This window comes from Diabrotica undecimpunctata, chromosome 3 (assembly GCF_040954645.1).
Source record: "Diabrotica undecimpunctata isolate CICGRU chromosome 3, icDiaUnde3, whole genome shotgun sequence".
Classification (NCBI taxonomy): domain Eukaryota; kingdom Metazoa; phylum Arthropoda; class Insecta; order Coleoptera; family Chrysomelidae; genus Diabrotica; species Diabrotica undecimpunctata.
The window spans coordinates 121,884,435-121,907,205 of NC_092805.1; the positions used below are offsets into that span (position 1 = coordinate 121,884,435).

Sequence of the window (22,771 nt, forward strand, 5' to 3'; positions counted from 1 at the left end):
TTATATATCCGATAGGTTTCAACGAACTTGAACTGAGATTACTCTCTCCTTCGTTGGTATTGATTAACCTTATTAAATAATCGGAATCGGCAGTTTTCTTGTAATAGCTGATTATTTTTAAATCTTTAGACCAGCCCTCTGTTTGGAAACAACTATGTCACTTATAACAGTTTTAATTATGACTACAAATTACTTTAGAATGACAAGGAAAATAAGTTTTTGTATTTATACACAATGCTATCACTAAACATATTTAACCTTGGAAACAGAAGTTCCCAACTTTTTCAGTTATGTATAATTTTTGTTTATTATACATAACAAGAATAACTGTTTAGAACATCGTCAAAAGTTTTTAAGGTTATAGATTTATTTCAATGATTTCAGAATTTTCTCTTAAACTGAATGAAAGAGATAGTTTATATTTTATCATAGAGCGGTTTACAATTGAATTGAGTCCCAATTTTTGAAAACCTCTGATTTATTATGTAACTATGGTTTTTGTACAGTGATTTTAATTATCTAATACTAGACTACCGGAAAGACTTTTTGATTAACATAAAATTGGTTTAGGAAATCTAAAGCGGATTTGATATTTTACCTCACTATGTCTAATCTTACAGGATGAAAGAAATTAATTACTAATTCCTCTTTAGTCTGCGTTTGTTCCATAGTTATTTTTAATTTTTTAAAAATGATATCAATGGCAATTACAGCATGAATCTTTTCCAAAACCAGATTGGCGAAAAGACTTTTAGTTAACATCTAAACTGCATTTCGTATTTATGCAATAAACCTCATTACCAAATAGAACCAAATAGGAAATAGTACCTACTGAGTTTTTTTGCTTATTATATATACAAACCATTGACCAGAATGATAATTTTTTTCCAATATCATAGACAAATACACACTTTATATATACAGTAAGGTCTCGTAAAAAGACTTTACTTGCCTTGAAAAAGTAGGGATACGTTCCGTAGTTTTCTAAAATCGCATAAAACCAAAACAACGAGTTAAATTTAACTGAAAACCACATAAAAAAGTTTGCACAAATTAAAAGAAATAGACTGCATGATAAATTTGTTCGAATGTCTGAAAGAAATTCATACAAAAGCTTAAAAAAACTTGTATTCGAAACTTAATTCATTTTATTTTATGGAAAGTTAATACTTATAGTTTTACATTTTTAATCATTATCGCTGTCTCATAATAGTTTGCACGTTTTGCGAAGTGGTTCCAAATCACCTTCATCATCGATTTTCACAAACTTCATTTTCGTTCTATGTAGCTCTTCCTTGTCTGACAATGTAATCAGTGATTAAACTGTGCGATGATGATTCTATTCATTTTTTATGTAGCTCACCTTATCCAGACATGCAGTTCTGCAGCTCACGTTGTAATTTAAAGGCTCGTTAAAAAATAAGATCATTAATAAGAAAATGATTTTCTAATTTACAAAGTTGAAGACCTCGAAGTAATTTTGCAGTGAGCGGGTTTCTAGTCTTTTAACGAAGGTTGGAGATCACTTCTTTAAACGCTTCCATATCTTTTGCAACGTGAAATATCTGTTTAACACTGAGGTTAGTCCAATCTCTGGTATTCTTCAGCCAATATTTCTTCTTTCTTCCCTATACTTTTGCATTCGAAGGAATTTTAAGAATACGCCTTTATAGTCACATTTCGAATGCCTATAGAGCGTTTCATGTTAAGAAAATAACATTGCGGAGATAGGGCCATGTATTTCTTATAGACAATAGAAGCGCAGCGATGCCACGATAAACACAAGCACGATTCAGGGTTGTATAATTTGTATTTTTGTTTTCACAGACATGAATTAAATTAATGTTTTTTAACGTAATTGACCAAAAGTGCCCATTCGAAACAAGAGATGAAAAGTAGGGAAAATGATTTTAATTAAATAAATCGTATTTACAAAAGATAATTTTATTTTATCATATTTTAATTATAGTAACGACAGTTTATTTGCTTTTCGGTAAGAATATATATACCATGGTATATAATATACCATGAATCATAGAAATCAGTAGAAAATATTGCTTAGTTAAATCATCTAGTTTGCCGGCTATTAAAGATTTAAAAGCGAATAAACGGACCGCTTGGAATGCATATATCTAATTACTACTTGCAACTTAAAATAATACGGTGTACGTATGTCAGCGATTTTATGTCGTTCTCTGAGACTACATAATGATAATAAGGCTTTGTGGTTCTTCAGTTGTTATTCTGACTTTACAGTTAAATGTTAATTGAAAATGGAAATTCGAAAAATATATCGACAATCTAGTAAACCGCATGCCAGAGGGTTTTGGCAACACTGAATCTCCATAAGCCTAATGTTATTTTCTTAACGTGGAACGCTGTATAGCGTCTACCCTATATATCAATTATATCATTTTCACTTAATACATCATCCACAAGCAATTCATCTATATCATCATGACTGAAGGTATTATAACCATCTCCACCAATTTCATGTGCCAAATTAATTATTTCATCTGATAGTGTCGATGTTTGACAGGCATTTAAAGTTATTGGACTTATTTGAGCGGAAACAGATGCAACATGAATCAAATAATCAAAAATAGAAAATTGCTTTTACACATCTTTTACTGTTAAGGACTTTCTAGTTTACTCAAGATTAATTTGTAAGTTGTCTTAATATAATAGTTTTTAAAAGTTGCAATTATGCCTCGGATTGATAAGGCTTACTGTATTAGGCGGAAGAAATACTACTTGAACATTTGGATGTTCTAACTTTGAATGACCTGCTGTCAATAATTAATAAAACTTGAAAATCGAGAGATTTTTAATTCATAAAGTCCTTCACTTCTGGTACAAAGCAATTATTGAACCATTCTTTAAAAATAGCTGTTGTCATGCAGACTTTCTGGTTAGCCATCCAATGCACTGGTAGTTGTTTTAAATCTTTGCCTTTTAGAGCACGTGGTCTAAGAGATTTATTTATTAAGAGCGGTTTCAACATCCGATCTCCTTATACATTAAGTAATAATGTTACTAGATATTTATTTGCATTATGTCACTTGCAGTTTTTTCATCCTTTGCGATCTAAGTACGGTTAGGCATTTTTTTTCCAATACAGTCTTGTTTCATCAGCGTTAAATACTTGATCGGAATAATTGTCCCCATCTTCAATCATTTTCGCTAGCTCCTGTGGAAATATTTTTGCTGCTCCTTCATCTACTGTAGTAATCTCCCCTGTAATATTGATATCATGGTTGTCTTTCTGTACTTTCTAATAATACATCCCTTGAATAAGATGAAAATGTGGCCCTTAATTTTGTACCACAAATGACAGATTTTCTTATTGCAACATCATTTTTCTTAATTGTTCTTACAGTAGATTCGCCTAAATTAAAATGTTTTCTAATCGCCGTAGATCCTTGTCCTTTTACTAAGCGATCGAAAAATATTTTTTCCTCATTGGACTAAATAAACTTTAAAAAATAAATAGACTTACGATATTGAGATGGCAAAAATCTCTTCTAATGAAAAATAAAACTTAACGACACTCACTTTAAACATTTCAATCCAGAAATCAAAATGTTCTGCTTGCACTGCAACTTGAAATCAGTAAAATTTAAACTCGTCACTTAAAAAAATGAACGAAGCACCGCTAAGAGAAAATTTAATTTTAAAAGAATTACAGGTTATACCTTTCAATGCGAAACTCAGACTGATGATGTAATAGCGACATTATGTAACAATGGGAATCTCCGAATTGCAAACACTCCCTGTAAAAACAAACCACTGACATCTGGATGTGAATAATTAATATTAATTATAATGTTATAAGGGGTGGTAGGTTATAGGGTGTAAGGTACACGACATAGATTATTTCCGTGTTTCTTCGTATCTGGTACTTTAACTACATTGTAAATACAACTAGTAAAATACAAAATTAAATTTTCAGACGAATATACTCCTTATCTACTACGTAAAAACGAAATTGGCATTGCTTGCACCGTACCATCCAAGTAGTAATGGGCAAGCGGAACGCATGGTACAAAATGTAAAAAATGCACTAAAAAAATGACAGATAGTAATGAAGAAACTTAAATAAAGTTAGCATTGCACAGATATCTCCTTAGTCAGCATATTACACCCCATTGTACAACAGGGAGATGCCCATCAGAAATATTAATGGGGCGAAAATTGCGCTCATTATTTGATCGTTTACAGCCCGACTTTAGAAAAGAGATGTTATCTAAGCAAGAGATGAAAGATTCTTACAAAACAGTACCAAGATGTTCTCGAGAAAACGAGACTGTATTTGCAGGGTCATTTGCTCCAGGTGGTCAAAAGTGGCTTCCTTCCAAAATAATTGAAACCACTGGACCGTTAAGCTACAAAGTTCAAACCCCTGATCGTAAAATTTCACGTCGTCATTCTGACCAAATCAGAATCCGTGTGTGTGACCAAGAAACAACAGACGAAGTTACACCGTCAACCTCGATGGAAACAAAATTACTCGTAACTCCGCAACCGTTGTTTCTGCATCCAAACGAATTTGTGGACCTAGAACCAGAAATTGTAGAGCAGGCTGCTGAAGTTAAAAAGTCACCTGCTCGAATAAGAAAACCTCCAAGATATTTGGAGGACTATGATGAGTAGATTCATCCAGGAGGGAGGAGTGCGATGTATTGGCAACCATGCAGTGCGGTTACGCCACAATCAGCTGAGAGAAAAACTCAGGACGACAGACGCGACGATGGTCTATTTAATGTATGTTGTTATTTGCATTACGTTTTGGAGTAGTATTTCCTATACTGTTGTTATTATTTACAACCCGGTCTGATACATATTACCCTGGATTTGAGGTAGGGTAATAAACAGGGATGAGTGATTGCTGAATATCTAGGCAGTATGTAAACTGCTGCATTATTTTACTAACAAATTGGGGTACGTTGTCACTTGTTATTCTACGAAGTGTACCGTGTAAACATATTTCGCTTATTAGTACCTTTGTGCACTCCTTCGCAGTAGCTTGTTTTAACGGAAATAGTTCTATCGATTTCGTGGAAGGATCTTCCGCTGCAAAAATCCATCTGTAGACATCCATGACTGTGTTTATTTCTAGTGGCTTTTTTATCATGGAATAAAGCTACAGAACGATTTAAAATGAATAAAAATAAAAGTTGCCATGAATTTAGTACAGAAGCTTAGAGGTGTTATAACCTGAATTAGTCCATAGATCTTTAAATCCAAAAGAAAAAAGAGGCTCAATTGAAAGCCAGAGACAAACAGCGACAAAAATATTTACGATTATATGAATGAACTAATTGATATAATTATAGTTCTAGTAGAAGGTGTAAAACCTGCTCGTTGTCATGATGAAACATAACAAAAGACTGAAAAAGGATTATTTCCCGGAATTGTACAACTTCTTACAAAATATGACCTTACATTTAAGGCGTACTTGGAATGGGCCTCAAAAAACTGCACTTATATTAGCAACTACATTTAAAATGATGTTTTTCATTTTGTCAAAAATGAACCCGATTCTTCATATCTTACCCCTCTTTCCCCTACATAATTTTTTTTATTTGTCATTTGCCGCTTTTCGTGAAGTTTGTATATTTTTATATAAAAATGCTTTTAATAATTTATTTGGCGTTCTTATAACGTAACAAAATTCTAATTCATTTATTATAGAACAAGATTTTCTTATATACCTATCTACTTCTGGTACTCACAACTTGAAAATCCTGTGATGTCCACTTTAATCGTTGATTATATAATCAATGTATTGTAAAACTCTAGTTTAAGCACATACTATATATATAATATAGGAAACAATTGTATTTTATCCAATTTCCTTTCCATAATTTTGAATTCAAAATTGACATTCAGAGTGGCTACATTCACATTAGTTTATGTATTAGTATTATGTCCATCGAGAAATTATGTCACTTGTCGAATAACAAATATACCCGTAAGTCGACAGAAAAGAAGAATGCTGCTTTATTATTAAATATTAAATAGAAAAATATTTAGTACTTACATAAACAAAGATAATGTAAGCAAAATGTATGACATTGAAATATTTGACAAAGACAAAAATCGTTTAAGCATTTCACCAGAAGATCTCCAAAATAAGTGCAGAGTCTGTCTGACAAAAGATGGCTTATTTAATATCTTTGAAACCAAAGAAAATGATCATTTCTATAGTGATATATTGGCCACTCTATCCTTACTGCAGGTAATTTGTTAAATATAAAACTATGAACCAGTAAGTAAATTTCATGGTGCATGTTATAGGACGTTTTAATGAATGGACAGATGTTACAGCTGCATAGAGTCGATTGTGATTGCTCGAAGTTTAATGGGCTTTTAGTGTTTAATAACCATTACACACAGTTATTTATCAATTCTGTCCAATCACTAAATACTATATGACTGTTTACTTCTTCCTTATTCACTACAGAAACTTTAAATCCAGAATTGAATTGATAATTTTATTCAGTTTCATTTCTGCTTTTTGAAAATATAAGTGTGTCCAAAGATGAAAATATGAACCATTTGCAATTATTGTCATGCCTCATATGACACCAGCTCCAGTTGTTGAATTTTATACATAATGAGGCTTTTTTAAACGTTGGTAAACCTAAGTGCGGGTCCAGTCATTGTTAAATCCCACTTGACAAATAAAATCTATTAACTCATTATTTAATTTAATAACATTGTATAATTTCAATCACATCTCTTGGTTACATGTTGCTTAGCCCTTTCAGTGCAGTGTACTTGTATACAAGTATTATAAAATCCAAGCCATCAATACGAACCACATGTTAACAAGTAATTGAGTGACATGCTCTCATTATGAACCACTTGTATACAAGTTTTATGTAAAGTGATTAGTTATTGAGTGCTAACTACTTGTTTAGAAGTCCTATGCTGTAGGCATAAGTGACTAAAGGAGGTGCACAAATGACAAATCATTGTTGAACCAATGAAATTGAAAAATAGGCATGGTTTATTTTTATGCTAGAGTAATTAATTGTAACAAATGGTGTTTACCCGTTGACTGTTCCATTAGTTTTGATCTGACTTTTGAGAGAGGTTTTGTGCTAATTTGTAGTGAAGTATGTTTCGTGAGAAAAAGGGTTTGAGTGAAGCATAATTATTACAGTTAATTCTAGAAAGTGATGATGATGAAGTGGAATATGTGTTTGACGAGGACAATATTGAGGTGCAAGCTAATAATAATGATAATTCTGAAGATAGTGAAGATGACGAAATTAATATAAACATTGCTCATAAATTTGAATTGACTACCTAACTAATGACTATCACCTAATAAATTTGTTTTCGATAGCTCTACTTCAGGATGTATTCAAGTAGATTGCTTGAATGCGGAATCCACACCATTAAAATTTTTTGAAAGTTTCTTTACTAGTGAGATTGTGCAAAAAATTGTGGATGAAACAAACAGGTTTGCCCTACAAGAACTTGAGAAAGAAAACACGGAAAAATCACAAACTAAGACGTGGAAAGATATAAGAAATGAAGAATTGTATGTTTTCTTGGGGTTAACCTTTCACTATTACGCACACCTCTTTTTGCAGAAGCACTGTCACGGGATCGATATCAAAATATTTTGAAGATGTTACATTTTTGTGACAACTCAGTTCAACGTGAAAATGATATTCTCTTCAAAGTTAGGATGTTGGTAGATCGTTTCAAAACAAAATTTATCAATATCTTTGAACCTTTCATAAGGTATGTATTGACGAAAGTTTGCTTTTATTCAAGGGGAGATTATTTTTCAAACAGTACATACCATCTAAATGTCACTGTTTGGCATAGGACTTTTTTTACTCGTAGACTGCAAAACTGGATATATTTGTGATTTTAATATATATATACAGGTTAGAGTACTTATAGCTCCGATATTGGAAATTTAGGCAAATCGGGTTATATTGTAACAACCCTAATAAATAAATATTTAGACAAAGGTCACAAGCTATTCATAGATAACTGGTACACAAGTTCAGAACTGTTTTATTGGTTATACAAAAGAAACACCGGAGCTTGTGGCACGGTAAAGAAGAGTAGGAGAAATATGCCTGCATTGTCTGAAAAATTGGCTAAAGATGAATTAACTTTCAGAAGCGATGGCAAAATGTTAGCTATGAAGTGGAAAGACAAAAGAGAGGTATGGATGCTAACTACTCTACACGAAGCTGATAGGGGAAAAACAGAAAAAACATGCACAGATACTGGACGTCCAAAAGTGAAACCTACTTGTATTATAGACTATAATAAATATATGGGCGGAATAGATAAAAGTGATATGCTATTGTGTTCAATTGAATGTGTGCGGAAAACGACGAAGTGGTATAAAAAACTTTTTTTCCATTTCATGGACATGTCTCTTCTAAACTCCTACTATTTGTACAAATTTTTAAATAATAAACTAAATGTCAGTAGCAGATTTCCAAATCAAACTAATTTTTGAGATTTTAGAAAAATAAAGGGGAAGTTCTGGTACTGGTGGCTGTTCCTTTATCTGTATGCGTTATGGAAAATCCGTTAAGACTTGATCGTTCAAGTTACCACAGTCCTTTATTTATTCCAAGTACAGAAAAGTTAAAAAAACCGTTAAGAAATTGTGTAGTTTGTACTAAAAACAAAATCCGACGGCAAACCAGATACCGTTGTGATAAATGTGATGTTTCACTTTGCGTTGTACCTTGTTTCGGCGACTATCACAGTAAAAAAGTATACTGGAAGTAAGTTATTTATTTAAAATCAATACCTAGATGTATTTTTGCAACAATTTTAATATTTGACACGATAAATACTTGTTTATTTTAAAAAATAAATGGTACTTACAGATTTTTTTATTTATTATTGCTAAAAATAACCTTTCCAATAAATAAATGTTGCAATAAATTATAATTTATTGCAGTAACACTTTAATATTAAATTTAAAAAGGCATGTAATACAATATAGCAAGTGTTCGCACTCCAGCGAAATCATCCGCAATACGGGCACGATTGCCACAAAAAGGTCGTACTGGTGTACGATAAACGTGGAGAGACGGCCGCGCTGAAAGGGTTAAAAGATTTGGAAAGTTTTCTGTTTAACTAAAAAGTATTTAAAAAAACCCATGAGTTGTGTTGATTTGTTATTACTACTGCTAGTTCCGGAAGTATATTGTTGCTTTCTAAAATGTAGTCCATCACTAACAATAACTACATTTGAGTCTGTAACAATTTTATACCTTTTGAAAGTTTATCTTCAGCTTCATATCCATAACACTCTTTTATTATATCAATAGTAAATTTATGTATATTATTAATGGTTTTTCTTTCTCTAAATCTCTAATGGTTAAATTCCCAAGTTTCAAGTTCACATTCACTCTCCTTTTTTCACTTAGTATGCCCAATAGTAATAGCTTTTATTTATTTAATTATTTTTAATACATTGTAGAAACATTTTCTCTTGAAAGTCTATAAAGCATGTAAAGACGTTGCATTTTAAGTCTCGTGCTCTCCGTGTCAAGATTAAAGAGACAATGTAAAGTCTACTTGGAAAAGAAAGTAAACGAAAAATTAAATTATGGGTAAATTCACGAATGTGGGGTTTATTTGATATTAAAGATCATAAAGTGTATTGAAGTAAATGGTGGAGATTTTGAACATTTACTTTAACCTTCTACTACGGACCTGGTGCCCACATGACCCCCGACTAAATTCAAATTACGCGCAATTTTTTATTTTTGTTGTTATAGGTTTGTGACTCGCAGCTACCTTCAAGTTACAGTAACGTCGATCGATTCACTTATTAATAAGTTTTTCAGTACCAGGGTCCTGATTCTATTTCATTTCGATATCGAAATTTAAAAGCGACTACGCCATGACAGTCGCAATCGCTAGCGATTCTCATTCATTTCGATTGTAGTTAAAACTGGGGATATTTACTTTATCATTTTGACACTGCTGAAAATTTGGGTTGGCCCTGTTGTTTATTGGCTGCACGCTGCACTACGCTTGTTGAATGTTTGTTTTGTTTACGTTACGTGAACGTCTGTATTTTCTTGTTTGAGTTGTTAAATCATAATTAGTGGCCATTCTCAATTATATTTTGAATTGAAAGAAAAGATGCCAAGAAAAAAAAAGGCGATGTGGGAGATCCTTAAGTTATAACCACTAAGATTTGGCTTAGTGGTTATATTCTAATATATTTTTAAATTTACTGCAGCTTAGTAATACTAACTCTAATCATTTTGGGTATCCTAGAACACTAAACCTAAACACCTTCTTCCAAATATGGTTCTAATACCCTTATTAAATAATATGCAGCTTGTTTATTAAGCCGGAATTGCTGCCTAAATTGAGCATCACTTAGTGAAAAGGAATTTTGAGTATCCCGTAACATTCTTCTTATCCTCCGTTGTGAGCGTCGGATATCTATCCTCTCTAATTCCTCCAAAACTAGCAAATGTCCGTAAAACACAGCCATATTAATACTTTTTGCCTCAGTTTTCCTTGCAAGGATCAAAACACAACACCGCCTACCTAAACTGAACCTAAGTTCACTTCTCCGTTCTCCCAGTCCAGCCAGTCATGTCAGATTAATTTCGACTCGAAATGAAATTTCAACCACTTTCTTGAAGTTGAAATTAATTTCGATAAATCGAAAATTAGTGACGTTGTTTGGTTAATTCAGCTGAAATCCACAAGGTTCGCAAAGTCGCATTTCGACGTCGCCATATTAATTTCGACATGTTTTGAGTCGAAATCTCAATTAGAATCAGGGCCCAGTAGTGTGGTATTTAGTTTATAACTATCTAAAGTTTGAAAGGGGTCATTTTTGCACCACGTCAGTGTTTGTGAAAAATTTACGAAAATGGCAGGTTCATCTAAAACAGTACTTTACGGTGATAGAAACTATGAAAAAACTCTGTTAGCATGGCATAACGAGGTAGAAAGTGAGGTTAGCGATATGGAAGAGTCAGGTGGCTCTTTAAATGACATTGAAAGTGAGCATGATACAAATTCGGTAGTAGAAGATGATAGTGAGGGAGCTAGTGGTGACTTGTCTGACAAATCCGAGTCTGAAAGTGGTGAAGAAGTTGAAAATGGAATGAGTTATTATGGTAAAACTAGATTTAAGTGGTCGTCACAACCTTTTGTACAGAGAACGAGAACAGAGAAACATAATTTACTTTCGTATTTACCAGGACTTCGTGGTGATGCCAAACAGTTGGGCAAAAGTGCATATGACATTCTAGCTGAAATTCTTATACATACTAATCGAAAATTATCTGAGTTAAGAAGAAACTATAAGCGGCTCAATAAACCAGAACTGGAGGACCTTGATATTATAGAACTTGAAGCCTTTTTAGGCATATTATACTACAGCTCTGTTTTCAAATCAAACAACGAGGACATTCAGTGTTTGTTTGCAACAGACGGCAGTGGCCGTGATATATTCCGTTGTGTGATGTCTCGGGAAAGAATGCTAATGATTTTAAGCTGTCTACGTTTTGACAACCCCGAAGACCGAGCGGAAAGAAAAGAAAATGATCCTGCTGCAGCAATATCAGGTATTTTTAATAAATTTATAAATAATTGTCAGAAACAGTACTGTATGGGCCATTACACCTGTATTGATGAGATGCTCATAGGTTTTAGAGGGCGTGTAAAGTTTCGCATGTACATGCCAAATAAACCCAACAAGTATGGTCTGAAGGTCTTGATTCTTACTGATGCCCGTACTCATTATTTTTTCAATGGATATATTTATACCGGCAAAGGCAGCGATGGCAAATTATTAACAGATGAAGAAAGACGTTTGGCGGTACCAACCCATTCCGTGATAAAACGTGCAAACTATTATAAATACCAACAGAAATGCAGACAATTGGTTCTCCTCTATTGAACTTGCAAATGAGTTGCGACAAAGAGGATTAACGTATGTAGGTACGCTTAAGAAGAAAAAAAGAAACTACTTTTAGTTTCTACGATGCATCAACAAAAATACACTGATGTTAAAACTGGCAAACCTGAAATGATTGTCTTTTATAATGAAACCAAAGGGGGCGTAGATGCCCTGGATAAAAAAATGTGCAATTTATAGTTCAAGTAGACGTACTAGGCGTTGGCCTATGACGGTATTTTATTTCATCATCGACATCGCAGGAGTTAATTCATATATATTACACCAAAGCTATCCAGAAGCAAATAACATACTACGGGCAGAATTTGTGAAGCTGCTCGCCAAACAACTCGTTGAACGACATTTGAATAAAAGAATTATCAACCAAAGACTTCCAAGAGAATAGAGAATGAACATCAGTAGAATACTGAATAAACCGATGATTGATGAAAACGTGCATCCCGATATGAAAAAGACTAAGAATTCATGTGATGTTTGTAAGATATCAATGTGTGATAAGTGTAGAGCTAATGTTTGTAAAGAATGTGCAAAGTAATTTTTTATCTGAATTCCAAAATTGCTAAAGTTTGGGTGTTGTAGTTTTTTATATGGGTGGTTTATTTTTTTTGGTTTATTTTGGTTTTTTATACTTCGTGTATTTGATCTTTAATTTTCAATAACTATTTTATAAACATTTTCAACAATAAAAAAATTACAACATTTTTAGTAAACCGTTTCATTATTTAGGATATTTTGACATATAATTTGTAATATGTTTAATAACTAACAATTTGGAAAAATATTATAAAAAAAATGCATATACTAATGTAAAATATATCAAAGAAATTATATTGAACATAATTTGTCATATTTTTAAAAAATGTTGACAATACCAAATAGAAATTACATGGTGTCTACATGGCACCACATCCGTAGTTATGTTCCAGAAAGTACACGTCAGTGGTAGAAGGTTAAAGTTGTTTACAATTTTTGTTTTTTAACTTGTTATTGATACACAGTTAGAGAATAAAATTTTTTATTTTAAAATTAAAATTCATTGGACTTTTTAGAAGCAAACAACTCGAAAACCGATTGAATTACATGAATCAAACAAGAGTACCTTTTTTTGTAGAATATAATGCTTCTTCATATTTTTTATTTTATCCATAGTTCAGCAGAAAAAAATTATTTTGATTTTAAATACAACCAAGTGTTGCTAGCGCCCACTATAAGTAAGGCTAAATTAGAATTAGCAATCCTCATGCCAAAAACCTAAAATTGGCAATTTTTTAATATAAAATGTGAAAACAGAAAATTATTCTTCTTCTAAAAGTGCCTATCTTCTAGTGATGTGAGTTCTAATAGATCAGTCTATTTCCTAAGATTGGCCAGCCAGGATATAGACGCAGACATATAGAGGGCCTCTCTTGCCTTGTAGAATCAACTGTAGAAGTCGGTATTTATTATTACGCATAATATGACCGAAGTAAGCAAATTTTATGTTCTTTACGATGTTAATAAATTTCTTTGTCTTTTCTTATCATCTGGAGAATAGTTGTGTTAATTGTATCGTGTTGTACAAAATTCTTGCAAAAATTAAAATCCATATTAAAACTTTAAATGCTCTGTATCTCGGAAACTAGTAATATTTGTATACAGCATGTTAGGTAGGATCATCATATTTTGAGGTCTAGAATCTACAACTCAGAGATTGGAAATTCTTAATGAATCACCCTGTAAATGAGAATGGATAACTTCAAGAATAATTTTAAGTGAATGTCTCTTAAAGCTTATAATTCTGTAGTTGGAGCATCTAGTGGCACTTGTTTTGCTACGAAGGGGAATGAAGGTGTAAACCAATGAATCTCACCAATGTCATAAATTTTATTAAATAAACTTAATAAGAGTTTAAGTTGGTCTCATTCAAACAGTTTTAGTATTTTGATCTGTATAATATCTGGCCCAGATAAAAATGAACTATGAGCTGGATAAATTAATGCAGAACACAGATATCATTAGATCTGTAAAGTCACAAAGACTAAACTGGCTTGACCACTTAGAAAGAATGCCAGATAATCGATCTGTAAAAGTAATTCAGAGATGGCCCAAGGAAATAGGACAAGAGGAAGGCCCCGTAGAAGATAGGTAGACGATGTAGAGGAAAATCTTAAAACCATGAACATCAAGCAGTGGCGAAGGAAAGTATCTGACAGGGCAGAATGGAAGAATGTTGTTAAGACCCACAGAGGGTCTTGGCCTGTTGAGCTAGTGCTATTAGAAGAAGAAGATATAATATCTTAAAGTGGATTAAAGATGTCATGTCTCTTGTCTATGGATTATATTTCTATATATTGGTTCTGCCCCCACAACTATTTTGTTTCTTTAATATTTTTTGGCGATTCTGTTAGTTTCTTTGTAGCTTCCTTCATTTTTGTTTCTGTGTTTAATTCAATTATCCATTATTTCTTCTCTCATCCGAAGATAGGTAGATAGAAAGATTTACTGAGGTGACATCTGACCTATTCCATTGCTACCATTTCAGATATATTGTGGTTCTCTAATCCTAGATTACATTCTCTAGCCTGACCCTTTTTAAAAGGTCTAATAGCTTCGAGGCTAAACCTTCCATGTAGCTCTTTGTCAGTGGCTTCTCCTTGTCTTGTTGTAAAGAACCGAACATTTGCCAGGCTATCTCACTGACACAAAATGTGCTCTGCTGTTTCTTCCTCTAGGTGACAGGATCTGCATAAATCATCATCTGCCAATTCCATCAGCTTCAACTGCATATTCAACTTACAGTGTCCTGTTAACAAACCTACTATGGCTTTGCTATCTTTGTTTATTAGGTCTGCTGTGTTCTATAATGAACTGTATCGCCTGTCGTTGTCCTGGTGAATTTCTCCACCATTCCAGAGATTTGTTTGCTACCCACTTTCTTGTAGCCGTTCTTGTTACTGCTTTTGCAACGCTGCAGAAGGGTTTCGGTCCAACGAATGGCATTAATAAGTCTTGTTTGGCCATTATATCTGCTTTTTCATTGCCCTTATGACCCTCGTGCCCTGGTACCCAAGCTACTGTAACCTTGCTACGGTCTTTTAGTTTATTTCCACAGAATCCCATACTAGCTTAGAATTGACCTCTACAGAATTGATTGTCTTAAGTGCTGTCTAGCCATCTGTGAAGATGGCAATTGAACTGTGCGTTCTTTTCTGCTTTTCTCTTTCTTCCACGCAGCGATAGATTGCCGTTATTTCCACCTGGAAAATTTTGACAATCTTAGATAGACTTACCGGGACATGTATCCCTTGCTTTGTCCCTACTATACCGGCCCCTACACCCTCAGATGTTTTTGAGCCATCAATGTACTAGGTAGCTTCTGCTTGCATGGGTACACCTTCCTTCCAGTCTTCTCTGCCTGGTATATTAATTTTGAATTTATTGTCAAGGCTATATCTCGTAGGTGTTGTATCGATTGGTTGCCCCATTACGATATCTGCTGTTAGCTTATCGATTATAAGCTTCTATTGTCAGCACTATGTGCCTGGCTTATTTGTTACATATTCGCCCTGTATAAAGATAAGTGATGGAAGATTCAGCAGGACTTCCAATGTCGCTTTAAGACTTGTTTTTATGGCTCCTGTAATACACAGACATGCTAGCCTTTGTGTAATACTTATCAGCCACATTGCTACCACTTGCTGCGTCTTTATCCACCACGTCGTAGACCTATAGGTTATCATTGGTCTACTAACTCTTTTGTATAACCTAAGGGTATTTTGGGTTGAGCCCCCAATCTTTAACACACATCCTTCTACATCTGCCCAAGGACATGGTAGCTTTCTGTTGTCATTGAAGTATCATCTGTGAGTATTGTCATTGAAAGATGTTTCTTTACATTTTTTCCTACTTTTAATCTTCTGTGTGCTGTTAAATTAAAGATGTTTTTTATTTTATTCCATGTATCTTTATCTCTATTTTCATTATTATACTTAGCTGTTTTTTATTTTGGCATTTGACCGGGTTAAATTAAAGAATGTTATTCACTTATTGTATGCAAGAGAGATACCTCTAGGAATAATTAAAACAATCGAAAATATCTACCAAAACAACACAATAAAAGTAAAAGTAAACGGGTAGATCCTATTGAAGCTGGCAATGGGATAAGACAGGGAGATTTCCTGAGTTCTCTATTGTTTAACCTGATTATGGATGAAATAATAAAAAAGTAAGAACTAAAAGAGGATACCAAATGGGAGAAAAACAACTTAAAAGAATCTGCTATGCAGACGACACAATACTACTCTCTCAAAGTGAAGATGATTTGCAGCGTATGCTGCACCAATTTAATATAACCGCCAGAAAATGTAACATGTTAATTTCCCCAAAAAAGACAAAATGCATGGTTACAACAGCAAATTTACTAAGATGTAAATTGGAGCTGGAAGGTCAGATAATAGAACAAGTGATCGAGTTCAAATATCTAGGCATCACATGATCTAGCTACGGATAGCTCGAAACTGAAATGGAAGATCAAGTGAATAGAGCAAACAGAGCCGCAGGTTACCTAAATGAAACAATATGGAAAAATAAAAATATCGGGGAAGAAATGAAAGGCAGAATTTACAAAACAGTCATCAGATCAATAATGACATACGCGGCAGGAAAGGGCAGAGACACAGCCACCTAAAGTTATAAGCCGTGAAGTAATAAAGGCAACGTCGCAACACATGATTAAAGTACTCCTATGAAGGAGAAATGGTGGTCCCTTTCATATCCCGAAATATTTTAAATAATTCATGGATCTCTTTTTAACATTGCGCAAATAAGAGAAATTTTAATTAAATTTAATGAAAGGAAAATATGAAATAAATAAGTTAAACCTGTTAATAATAATATTTATTTTCCATACAAAGGTTAGAAATGTATAGGAATAGTAAACATTTATAATTTTTAAAATCTAGAGTTCTAATTAATTGTAGGTATTATCTAAGAGATTAACAGAAAATTACGGATATGTACTCAGTATACAAGCCATAAAAAACGCATAGAGGAGAGTCATAAATCAATCATTATGAATTACAATATTCTTGTAAAGTATAAAAAAAAACACTTTTAATTATATACTTTTCTATCTCAGTGCACAACTTTTTATGTCTCATTAATTTTATTGATATTACAGTAACAAACTGAGAGGTTACATTAACACTAATCACTGTCACTGAAAATTGTACAATTTTATGGACAAAGCTAACAAAAAAGTAAAATAATATAAAATAACAAAACAAAACAATCTTAAATTAGTAAAATTCTTGTGCACCTTACATAATTTGTACAGGCAACCATAAAATACAAAACAAATTGTAGCTACTGCGTTAGACACTCAAATGTAAATGTACAGAATACTAATAATTTTGTTTCTTTGTTATTCATTAAGAAACTCATAGACTGAATAATATGGTCTTTCAGGGAGTTAGGTTTTGTCATTTTACAGAACTTGGCAAAAGATGTGGATTTAAGTTGTCCCGGTAGGTGAATATATAGTTTTTTGCCCTATATAGAATAGAATTCTTTACTTACTCAGAGGACAAGATCGGTAAATAAACATCATAACCAGAACTTCTAATGGAGTAGCCATGATCAGGTATGTCGGGAAAAATTTTTAGATGGTTGTAAATCAAACAGTTTCTAAAATATATAAAGAGGGAAGCATCACAACTCGGTGATTTTTTAAAGTAGCAATGACATATGTTTTTGATACCAAATAGATAACGAAATTGCTCTTTTTTGTAATTTAAAAATAGTATCAAATTGGGCTGCTTTACTAAAACCCCAAAAAGGAAGATTATATCGAAGATGAGACTCGATCAATGAGAAATTTGCCATTTTTGCAGATGATTGACACAGATCTTATTGCAAAACATGCTGAGGCTAGTTTCTTACTTCAGGAATTAGTATGCAAGGACCATTTACAATTACTATCGCTAAGAATACCTAGTAAATATTACAGAAATAACGATATTGATTTGGCTGTCATTTAAAAACAGGGGCTGAGTGGCTCCTTAGCTACTATCTTATCCACGTTAAAGTAAGGTAAGAGTTGGAGTCAGACCAAACCTATATAAACAAATTTTCACCTATAGGTTTATACAGTAACTTTTAAATTTTTAGAAATTTTAACACTACTTAATATCTTTAGACCAATGTCATACATACACTACATTCTTGAATGTTTAAAAAATAAAAATATACACTGTCATTCTTCACTTTTTGATTCCACTCATTTAAAGTAATCTTCACGCTGCATTTGTTAATAAAGTTATCAAACGAGTCTATTAAATCTTGTTTGAGAAAGTCTTTTTCCAGTTGTTCCAATTTGTGGTTGTCTCTATCAAAGTGATGTTGTCGTCTTTCACATGAATCACTTCTGTCTATAGGTTTAGGAATAGACATATATGCCGGAAGATTGGGGAAAATCCTCGGAATAGCATTTAATTCCAATTTTGGATATTTTAGTTTTTCAGACACAACACTCTTTGTCTTTCCATGTATGATTAAGTACTACAGAATGAAAATGCTTAGCATACAGAACAGAAGATTTTGTTGGGGTACAATTGTCTCCTTTGATAGCTTTTAATCACTTATTACATAATTGTTTATCTTTTGGGAAAGAAAATGTGCTTACAGGCCCTTCCAACTTCAGAATGCTTGTGTAATTATTACTTTTGCTTCGAGGTACACAACAATGTCTTGGCATCTGTAAATGAAAAGAACAATATATTTAATCTTCTATAAATCTTGTGGCATTTCAACTATTACGATATTAACCGGAGAATAAACCCACAGTTGTTGCAAAAACTGTGATTTCACTGCCCAAAGGGTTAATATAACAAAAGAATTAAAAATTACCTAATAAATACTGAGAATAATGAAATTCCACACCTAACTTAACAACGTTTATCCTTACATTTGAGTTTATTTCAACCTGTAGTACATCAATAATTAGTCGAATAAACAACTAACTTAAATAATTGACTAGACACATAAAAGCACTTAATATTAATTAAAAAAATAGAATATACAAATAGTTATCCATTCATTGTAATCAGCTGTTTACATTCAAACAGGACTACCCTTAGATGTTGCCAAATTTCTATGTCATGGCTTGTAACTTTAGTTATGCAAGGTGAACATAAAGAACTAGGTAACAAATAGAAGAATAGAATGGAACGATCATATAAGCCGAATGACAACAAATAGAGTAGTAAAGACGGCAAGCAACGGTTCCCCTTTAGGAAGACCATCAGTAGGAAAGCCACGAAAACGATGGAACGACAACTTACTGGAGGCACATTGAAAAACAGACAGAGTCATGTCTACACAAAAAGAAGAAGAAAGAAACTGTTTTTTATTTGGTTGTTGAGTTCTATTTGATTTCTCATCTTCTGTTATGTTTTAATCTCTGGATGTCCGATCGTTTTTGGGCTTTCTTTTTAAGTCTTTTTTCATGTGTAGATAGCTTAAACCGGTTCAGCATTACGGTCTGAGATAACATCCGCTCCCTGATATATTTTTGCACATTTTTCCTAATTTTGAAATATTTGTTTATGATGATATTGTCAGTGATAACTTTTTGGGGAAAAGGGGAAAGTCGGCTGAATATTTAAATTGTAAAAATAAACAGGAAAAAGGTGTTCATTATCGAACTGTCTACCTATTGTCATAGTTTTTCAGTTTTTTTTAATCTATTGAATTTTAACAATATTTTTTTTTAGGTAGATAAGACAGATGGGATGCCACAGAGAGTCTGCGAAGTATGTGGTGATTTGGTCACAAAAGTTCATACCTTCAAACAACAAATACAAGCATCTCATGTTATCTTACAAATAGCGTTAGGTCAAATAAATCTAAACAGTATAGGAAAGCCAGAAAGTAAATCGGAATTTGAACACCCTGATTTGTTGCAACAATTGGGTGTGCCTGATTTACCAGAAGATGATAAAATAGATATTGGTGACGAAAATAAGAAGGATGTTTTACAACCAGGAATGGAGTATTCTTGTTCGTTTTGTGGCCTAAAATTTGAAACAAAATCTGAGTATATTTTTCATAGAAAACGAGAAGAAAGACAAAGAAGAACAAAACAATCCTGTCCACATTGTTCAAAAAAGTTTTTTACTTATGAATTAAAGGATCATATAAATTCTCACACAAAATCCAAACCTTATGAATGCGAGACCTGTGGTATAAAGTTTGGTTATAAAACAAGCTTAACATTGCATAATTTAAGACATAAATCTAACGAAATTCCAAAGTTCTCTTGTGGAGAATGCGGTAAAAATTTTTTTACCAAACACACTTTGGGAGTGCACCAAAAGATGCATGGAGGGCCCCCATACCCGTGTAAAATTTGCCGTAAGAGTTTTTCCAAGAGAAATGTTTTGAAGTTACATATGCGATGTCATTCTGGAGAACGGCCGTTTTTATGTACCAACTGTGGTGCAAAATTTTCACAACGAGGACATTTGAATACTCATATTAAACTTAAACATAGCAGTGAAAAACCATTTGAGTGTACCCAATGCGATAAAAAGTTTGCTATAAAGAGCCACCTTTCCGCCCACACCAGAACTCACTCAAAGGATAAATCTTTTTTGTGTACTGTGTGCGGAAAAATGTTTCAACAAGAAATTGCATGTAAAGCTCACATGCTGGGTCATTCTGAGGAACCCGGAATTTTGTGTAATACGTGTGGTCAACTGTTTCCTACTAGAATAAATTTATTCGAGCACATAAGAGAAAACCACGGTGAACTTCCTTTTAGTCCCGTGAACAAGAGACGTTGGCCTAGAGGTGTCAAAATACGCATGTGTGAACTGTGTCAAAAGCAGTTCGATAGAAAGAGCACTTATGAGATTCATATGAGGAGCCATACAGGAGAAAAACCTTTTCCTTGCAAAGAATGTGGTAAAAACTTTACTCAGGCATCGCACTTGTACTATCATATGAAATTACACAATGGAGAAAAAGATTTTAGTTGTCAATTTTGCAAGAAAAGGTTCACTCTCAAGGGTAATCTTCTGCAGCACGTCAGGACACATACCGGAGAAAAACCATTTCAGTGTGATATATGTTCGAAAAAGTTCTGTACACCTCATACTTTGAGAAGACATAAAATTACTCATATGCCTGATAATAGTGGAATTTAAGCAAGTTATATTCATATGCCTGATAACAGTGTAATTTAAGCAAGTTAGATTGTCTGATAATTCATGATGTTTAATTCACCTTAATTTTAGGATCGATTATTATTACAATGTTTTTAATTTTCAAACATTGTAACTTTTAGATTTATCATTTTTTCACGAGATATTTTATTGCTCCGTTTTTAAATTGACCTACTTACTTTTCGTCGAATTATTTGCCTGATAGTTTTGAGATTAAATTATGCATAGTGATAGTGACTATTTTATATTATCGTATTTATTTATCTTTTTTAATGACGCTAGGTGTGAAGGTTCTATTAATTTTCATAGAAGTTGCTGTTATGATATGTTCCCTTGCTTTATGATATTATCATTAACTATCTACGGCCTATATTTTGCTATATTAGGCACGTAATTTCGTTGGAAAATTTACGGGAACAAGAGCGAGTAAGATACTAGCAAATTGACAACAGTGTTAGAGTGACCATTATGATATTCTACTGAACAGTAGCATCGATATCTAATTTTAAATTAAATAAAAGTTAGTAGTCTTCTTTAGTTAGATTGTCGGTGCGTAGACCTGAGTGATGTTTATATCAGAGGGACTAGAGTTAATCTTCAATAACACAACTCTGTCTGACATAAATGCGTAAGTACTATCACAATCACAGCTTTAGCTATTTCTCATTTACTATTATCGACATTTCTGTTTAGTTGTGTCATCTTCCGAATAGGATTTGGCTATCGACCATCACTGCATCCTAAAGTATCTATGTTCGGGCGTGTCATACCTTGCGTAATATTCGCTGTCTTGACTGCTTGGTAAATGCTTCAAATGTTTCACGTACCGATACCTCATTACTGATGCTATAATTTCTTTAACATAAAACTAAGGTCTTCTTCCTCTCAGTTATTGAAACTTGATCAGAAACAAGGGATAGTATAAATTATTCATCAACTCTGATATTTGATCTCTCTCGTTCATAATTGCTTTGTTTTTAATGGGTTACTCTTTGTCTGATGTGTTTAGTCAATCGTTATCCTTTTTAAAAATGAATTAATTTTCTTTTGGTCTTTTTCCTAAAAACATTAAGTTAAAAAGCTTTAAATATATCTATTGGAAAGTTTCTCTTAATTTTTTTATACGTTTAAATTTATTTAAATATATACTTGTTTAAATATTATTGTGTATTTTTACGATGCATGTGCGATCTCAATTAATGTATTTATTAAAGTATGCAAATATCGTATTTTTTATTTTAATTCCCATATATGTATATAGAAGGATACCACCATCCAAAGTAAACATTATATTCCCTTAACAACAATGTCGGTTTACTTCCTATCTTTTGAAGAGAAAAAAACGGGATGTGGCAGTCCGGGATGGATCGAGGAGAGGAGCATGGATTCGGATTCGATTCTATTTATTTTATTTGATTTCACTTTAATTTTATTTTATAATTTATATTATTAAGAAACACGCATGGGACTGCGTTTACTACCCCACGTAATGTGTGGTCGCGCGATCTGTCGTTACATTGCGTTTCTTTTGTTTTTATTTTTTTACATCTCGGCACGATCCAGTGAGTCGACCAATGCATTCTGTACGTAGCCCGCGATAAGAAAGCTATGCCTCCAA

At 33.0% G+C, this 22,771-nt stretch overlaps 2 protein-coding genes across 4 annotated transcripts; both read left to right on the plus strand.

The window, feature by feature from the left end:
• The first annotated feature begins 4,239 nt into the window (after positions 1-4,239).
• Positions 4,240-4,653, plus strand: LOC140436036 (uncharacterized). Its single transcript, XM_072524748.1, has one exon. It carries the CDS (start codon positions 4,240-4,242, stop codon positions 4,651-4,653), a length of 414 nt encoding a protein of 137 aa, XP_072380849.1.
• Positions 4,654-5,980: 1,327 nt separating this feature from the next.
• Positions 5,981-22,367, plus strand: LOC140437339 (uncharacterized). 3 transcript variants are annotated; one of them, XM_072526815.1, is made up of 2 exons: positions 5,981-6,241; positions 19,702-22,367. In XM_072526815.1, the coding sequence occupies exons 1-2, from the start codon at positions 6,068-6,070 to the stop codon at positions 21,133-21,135; spliced, it is 1,608 nt and encodes a 535-aa protein (XP_072382916.1). In that variant the 5' UTR covers positions 5,981-6,067; the 3' UTR covers positions 21,136-22,367. The 3 variants fall into 3 exon arrangements, with proteins under 3 accessions (XP_072382916.1, XP_072382917.1, XP_072382918.1); XM_072526816.1 differs by having other exon boundaries at positions 6,111-6,241; positions 19,706-22,367; XM_072526817.1 differs by lacking the exon at positions 5,981-6,241 and adding an exon at positions 8,044-8,774.
• The last annotated feature ends 404 nt before the right edge of the window (positions 22,368-22,771 follow it).